The 7,587-nt window shown below is 31.7% G+C and overlaps 1 protein-coding gene across 1 annotated transcript; it reads right to left on the bottom strand.

Annotated features, from left to right (window-relative positions):
- Positions 1-717: 717 nt before the first annotated feature.
- LOC108458363 (histone deacetylase 14, chloroplastic) lies at positions 718-5,805 on the bottom strand. Its single transcript, XM_017757726.2, has 9 exons — positions 5,615-5,805; positions 4,950-5,203; positions 4,219-4,293; positions 3,273-3,374; positions 3,114-3,185; positions 2,577-2,633; positions 1,830-2,081; positions 1,395-1,576; positions 718-1,237 (listed from the first exon to the last, which is right to left on the bottom strand). Exons 1-9 carry the CDS (start codon positions 5,790-5,792, stop codon positions 937-939), a joined length of 1,473 nt encoding a protein of 490 aa, XP_017613215.2. The 5' UTR covers positions 5,793-5,805; the 3' UTR covers positions 718-936.
- Positions 5,806-7,587: the final 1,782 nt, after the last annotated feature.

Below are 7,587 nucleotides of genomic sequence, written 5' to 3' on the forward strand. Positions count from 1 at the left end.
CCGCAGTACGGCCCATATAGCACAAGTTGATTCTGTATAGAACTATTTTTCTCTTATTTGACTTTGATGAAAATAGGATTTTTTTAACCCTTTACTAGATGTAGTCAAAACTCCCATTGTATCATTCGTTTTTCAACATTAGTGAATTTCTCTTACTCTACCCGTAATTTTTTTTTCAAAAAATTTTTTATGTGAAATCTGTGCAATCTTATTTTTCTTTTCTTATTATTTTGTAGTCGTTCTATCACCATTATCTATGTTTATTATAACAACCAGGTTTTAGATCTTGGGAAGTGTTTAGGAGTTACCTGTGGTACTTTCCTATTCATTATTTATAAGGTTAAGAAACGATTGAGTAGGTGGGATTCGAAGCTATCATCTATGGCGAGACACGTAACTTTAGCAAAGTCGGTCTTGTTGTGTATTTCGAATTACTTGATGCAAATTGCTTTGTTTCCTATTCATGCATGCAATGAAGTAGAAAAATAGTGTAGGGGCTTTTGGAGATCAACGGATGGGATGCAAAAGCCAACTCTTATGAAATGGGATAATTGCTATCAGCCAATTGATTGTGGAAACCAATGTATCAAATCAATCCTTCCTTTTGAAACTAGAATATAGCTTACTTACTGATGAAACTGTTAACCCAATGTCCAGGTCTGCTTCGCAAATAAACAATATATATAGAAGCCTAATTACCATTTAAGAAAAATCATGGAATCAGAATATTGTAGAACTCCATTTTCAAACTTTTTTTTTTTGTTTTAGTACGAGCTATAGCAGAATTTCCCCTCCTTTAGCTATGGCAATTTATAGAAAAAGCATTTCAGCTTTCTAGTATAGAGTTAGTATAGTTATAACTGCCATTCACAGATAATAACAACATGAACTTTAATCTCCATATATATACTTTTTAAGATTTAGATATCTGCACATTCACAGTGAATGTATGTGCTTTACTCTCTGAATCGCTTGCTTCACCCTGGTTGATGGTTCTTCATACAATATTGCAGGGTCATCAAACTCAGCTGCCAAACTTGGCTCACCAAGAAATGCTCGGAATGAGTCTGCCACCGAATACGAAAGTGAATCGAGGTTGTATCCTCCTTCCAGGAAAAATACGCAGCAACCACCACATAAATCTTTGGCAAGCTGTTTGATATTAGATGCAAGCATGTAGTACGTTCCTGTTGTAAACTGTAGACTGGCTAGTGGATCCAATACGTGACCATCATACCTGCACAAAGATCAATCCAAACCCTGCTCAAGACATAATCTTCTCCAAAATATAATAAACAAACAAGCTTTCCTATTTACATCCCAATCCTATTCCACTGCCAATACTCTCTGGATTCATTATCTAACCAAACATCCTCGAGTGATTGAGAGCATACCCAGCAGAGACAAGGATTATATCTGGTTTGAACCTTTGAGCGCAGGGCACGATGACTTCATCGAAAACTGTTCTCATTGCAGTATCACCTGAGCCTCCGGGTAGAGGTAGATTAAGTGTTGCTCCTTCACCAGCTCCTATACCTATCTCATCAAATTTTCCAGTGCCAGGGTAGCTTCCATCCTATATCAACATTAGTGAAAGTGGGATTTATTTATTAGCTACTAATATATTCTGTTAATAAGTTTATCAGAAGATGACTCGAGTGAAAAGTTAGTACAGCATGTCCCCCTAATTCCAATTCTTACTGGTTTGAGCAGAAAAGCATGAGTACCAAATAGTTGGCCTTGTTTTATACCAAAAACGGTTAGAAAGATATAATATTGCAAAATGAAGAGTAAAAAAGATATTGATATGCACCAGAGAAGTTGTGTACCTGATGGGTTGAAAGAAAGAATATATCTGGATCATCCAAGAAGGCGTCATTGGTTCCGTTACCATGGTGAACATCAAAATCAATAATAAAGACCCGCTTCAATCCATGTACGCACTGAGCATGACGAGCTGCAATAGCCACATTGCCAAAAACACAGAACCCCATTGGACCTTTTGGAATAGCATGATGTCCTGGAGGTCTTATCAAAGCAAAAGCAGTAGGTGGATCTAGTTGGTTCTTTGATGCTGCAACCTGAATATGACATAAATATGTTTGGCTTTTTAGAGATTCAGAAACAACTTCCCCATCTCACAATAAGAAAGAATTTGTTAGTCTGTAGAGCTAAGAGCAGTGTTTCAAATTGTTGTTTACCCCTAATTGCATCCTTCGATTTTTCGAAAAATGTCATTTGAAATTGTTGTTTTCTACATTATTTTATTTTATTTTGAAGTATGGACAGTAATTCTAGGCCCATAGAAAAGTTACTCCTACATATATGGCTCATCTGTTTGAGGAAGAAAGCCACATTCCAAGATGGCTTTGAGGCTCGGCATTAAATTTAATGCACTTTTAGCTATTTTAGGTTCCTAATCTTACAAATGTTTTCCATAGCTTTAAAGAAACACAGGAGAATGGAACTTTCACTTTCTAGAAATGTAACAATTGAAAGTCAAAAGGAGAAGAGCTAACAAGAAGACCGAAAGATATAATCATTTAAGCGACTAACGTTCTAAGTTGAGACATCACCACTGAATCAACTAAGGCAAGTCCTGCTCCAGCTGCAACTAGCGACTCATGGAATGTCTGTACCACAAAACGAAAAGACATGTAAGACATATTGAACACATATTTAAGAACCTGAAGCAATATAAGCAAATTGCATGCCTTCAACCAATTATTTGCTCAATTTTCTTAATATGGAACTGTCAAATTTTTTGATCTAGTAATCACTTCTAACTGAAAAGTATCTGATATTCATAACAATGAGATTGTTACAATTGCTATTTGAATCCAATGTATAATGTAGAAGAGTGACCACTAAGACAGATGCATAATGGAGGAAAAGGGGACACTGCCCTGAAGAGATCCTAAAAACAGTTGAGAATGCTAATAAAACATCAGAATATGTTTAGAAATTTAGCTCCAATCCCCTTTGAATTGGGAAAAAGTAGTGGCATTTGTGGTTATAGAAGGCATATGGTTAAATTCGTAAAGATACTAATCAAATTATGAAATTAAAACTAAAGAAATGCAAAGAAATAATCAATAAGTTTATATACTTACTGTGGAAGTAGCGTATGTTGGTCCAGAACCTTCAATTAAAATAAGGCCTTGCTCAGAAGCCTGATCCATAGCCTATAACTTGAAGCATGTAACAAATGAAGTTCCGTTTTCAACTAATAGATGTAAAGGAAAATATAAAGCACATGACCTAGAGGCCACCTTTTCAAGGCCAGATACATAAGCCTTTGCATGAACACTGGCAATATCATCAACTGAAGCAAGATTGAAATTTTGAAGTTCAAGGATGTCTGAGCCACGAAACTGACATAAACAAGAAAAATGAACACAAAATGAAAATTCTCAAAATAATATTATTATAGAAAGGTACTAAGCTTTTTACTGTCAATCAGTTCAGTTTTCTTCAAACAGCACATCTCTACTATTCATATTTCTTGTAATAATAAAAAAAAATGACACCTCTCTTCCATCCACCAGTTCTTTCAGGATTTATTTTTACTTTTACAGAAGCTGAGAGCAACCCTTGCTTCAGCCATTAGGGCAATGAATTACATTTAATTTATTGGAATTTGACCTTCCAATTCCAATTAAGATAAGGGGAAAGAATTAAAAGAAAAAATCAAATAAGCCATAAACTATCAACAAATACTAACCTTCGTTGATAGGACAGTTCTGTCACCAGAAAAATCTCCTAGTAAGTTATTATTTGAAAAAATAAATTTGAATCAAACAACATGAAGAGGTTTTTCTTAACTAACAAACTATAATTTCCTTTCAAACAACTAGTCTTTATTACCTATTGCCCTGAACATCAATTTGACTGACAGAGTCAGGAGTGGTGATTTCATGGCAAAGCTATTTATAAGCCATTTCATAAAGAACTGCACATCTTTTTTGTTAGCAGACATTCACAAATGTACTACCTTATCATGCTTTGTAATGGGCATAGAAGTTAAAGAATGCTACCACAGCATAGAGATATCACAATACAATCGAGTAGTTCATATGACATTCCTAGATTCAAATTGCAGAGACTGAGATAACGATAAATGTTCAAAGTATGAAACATGCATCAACAAGGAACATTTGCAGCTGAAAACAAATGAAACAGAAACAAAACAGGGACAGAAATAATTCATTTCAGTACCTTTGGGGTAAGCTCCATCTTCTCAAGAGCTTTCACTATTGCAGGCACTCTAGCACTGGATTCTGGATGTGCCTCCTATAGTAAGAAAACCATAATACAAGGAATATGCAAGCCTTAGAGGAAATGTATTATATTTAATAGATGAGAAATATGAGAAACAAAGTAATCACTATGTGCACTTTCAATGAAAGAAAAAACAACATAATTAGAAAAAAAAACTTCCCATGCTCATGAACGAAGGGTTTGACTGAAAAATATCCATTCCATATAAAACTATTTTTTGACTATTCCAAGTTAAATCAACATGAAAGATCAAATGATCAGAAACAGGTAAAGGTAAAAGAGTTCCCTCCAATTTAAACAATCTTGTCCCAAAAACGGATGACTAAGTGAGCTTGATTTAAAAGGGGAAAAAATATATAAAATTGGAGATATACATTAAAAGGACTCCAGCATAGTTACAATAGCGCATGCCATAACAAAAATTTTGAAGATGAACTTGATTTAACTCTTTAATTATGTAAAAAGGAAGAAGTTCAAGCATGAAATGCACAGAAATTCATGTCTTAAAACTAAACCAAGCTCTCTGTACCAAAAAATAAAAACTAAGTCAAGATTCCCTAAATACAAAGAACTTAGAGAACCAGAAATCACAGTACAAACTATACAAATAAGAAATTTATAAGCAGTAAACTCGCTCATAAGTATAAAGTCAACAACCACAACTATACCTTGTTATGACCCAGGGCAGCAGCCACAGCATAAATCACTCTCGCATCACTCAGCTGTTTTATGGATGGCAAAGTATCATTCTGCTCTGTGCTATAAGAACAAGAGACCGAAGTTTTGGTATTTTTCGAGACGCATTTCCTCCCTGATAATAAATGCTTATAGAACCTATGCCCCGAAAGCATGGTATTTACACTAAATCTACAATGATTCTTCCATTGTTGCACTTGGTTTCGAACCAAAAACATCATAGTTCCTACACCAATTGGAGTCAGCTTTGATAATTAGAACTACATAACCACCTTATTATTAGCACACTGATTCTGAATTTGGTTGAAACAAGATTCTTTTCTTTATATTCTTCCATGTCCAGTGCAAGGTCCAATAAACTAACCTTGTAGAGGTCATAATATTTTCAACAAAAAATATAGATAAGCTAAAATTAAAAAATAAACATAAAAAAAAAGGGGTAGAATCCCAAAATATGCAGAGAAAATGAAAAGAAAACAAAGTTAATTATATCCTGTTTCAACGAAAATGCCATAATATTAGTAATACCCGAAGTTCCATACTGACCATGTATAATATAATCTATGGGTTCTTCTGAGAAAACTAAAGCTAAGGAAGGGTCGAAGCTAGTAAGAACATAAAAGAGAGAAATGGTTACCTGCAAAAGAGGGAGGGCGAAAGGTTTGAAGCTCCATTAGATGACTGAGCGGCATGCGACTCTCTTCAACTGTGATACATATATAATATCTTGATGACTGATAATGAAAACTACATTGGATATTTTCTATGAAGGAAAATTTGTGGAAATAGAAAGATATTTGTAACCTGAATTTCATTTGATTTATAAAATGTATAAATTTTGGAAATAGGATTATCCTTTTAAATAAAAATATCAAGTTCCAAATTTAATTAAGATATGGATCGGGCTTTAACCTTAATATTCAAAGTTCAAGCTTAGTATGATCTAGTTTGTTTTTAATTTTGTAAAATGCTTTTTAATTAATTAAAGGTATAATTATGTTTAGAAATTTAATTTCAGAAAACATATAATGGTAATAAAATTAATATATTTACTAAATATTAAATGAAATAATTATAATTTTTAAAAATCAAATAAATGGATTTATACAGATTAGATTAAATTATTTATAAATATAGATGTACTTAAGCAAAATGGTTAAGTGACCAAAATAGAAATGACTCTATTTTAATGTGACTAATGGGATAGTTTACTTATATATTTAAGGGTAAATTAAGCTAAAGTCACAAAATTATTAGTAAATTTACTTTTGTTATTTAACTTTAAAATGTTATAAAATGGTCGATTATATTTTATGTTTGGATTAAAAGATACTGGAAGTAAAGGAAAACAAATAAGAGGAAAAGAATAAAATTAAACTTTTTATGTACCATGGATAATTTTAAAATTAATTGTTTTAAATGATTTTGAAAATTAAAGAAAACACCTTAGTTAAAAATATTATTTTATAATTTATTCATAAAAATTAAAAATAATAAGTATTTTCATTTCTTAGTTTCATGTGTTTACTTTTTTTCATTTTAAAATTATTTTAAATGAAAAAATAAAAATTTAGGATTTTCATGAATTTAAATATATATATTGGTTTATTAATAAAAAATATTTTATTTACCTTTATAAATTTAAAGGTAAAGTTGATTTAAATATTTTTATTTTTATTTATCAATATTTAAATATTGGTATGTAATGATGATAGAAAGAATGACATTTATTTAAAGTTTCTTATGTTTCACTAAATAATATGTTCAAATTTTACTTTTTATTGGAGCTTGGATTATTTTGACTAATAATGATAAAAATGATTCAAGAGGGGACCACATGCTTCAAGCATAGTCGACTATGCATTAATTATTTTTGCTACTTCATAAAACTAACTTTTTGTTAGTCTGTTGGAGTAATTTATATAATATTTGACTAAATTTAATTACCAATTCAGATCAAAATAAAATATTAGGTATTAAATTAAGAAAACATGTCGAGTTTAAGTACTAAATTGAACTAAAAAAATATTAAATATCAAATTAAAAATAGTGTGAAGTTTAAATATCAACTGACCCCAAAAATCTAAATATCAAATTAGGCGAAGGTGTCGAAATTTGGAAAGCAAAAGTTATATTAAACCTTTGTATTTAAGAATTGAATTATTAAAATTATAATTTATAGTAAAGGGGGGAGGCAGCGGAAGCAAAATTTAGCTAAGGTGGATATATACTTATGGCTTTAGTTCTTTATGCCATTAATATACTTCAGTTCTCCACCACCATTCCAATTTCCTAGTTTGGTTATGCGTTAAAAATTCAAGCAACTACTGTACCGCATTAACATGTTTTTTGATAAACAGCTTTTGGATTTTACATCAGATGGGATAATTATCACTGAGCCCAAGATAGAAGTTTTGCCCAGAAAATCAAAGAAAATTTTATTATAATGGATCACAAGAAACTTTGTGCAAGGAAATCCCTACAGCTGTCTTTCATTGTTTTTCTTTATCACTAAATCAAGTCTGATAAAGCTTAGACAGTACATTTAGGCATTTAGGCTGTACTAAAGCGAGACCATGAAAACATTGGTAGGTTTATATTGGTTTTAGA

This window comes from Gossypium arboreum, chromosome 4 (genome assembly GCF_025698485.1).
Source record: "Gossypium arboreum isolate Shixiya-1 chromosome 4, ASM2569848v2, whole genome shotgun sequence".
NCBI lineage: Eukaryota > Viridiplantae > Streptophyta > Magnoliopsida > Malvales > Malvaceae > Gossypium > Gossypium arboreum.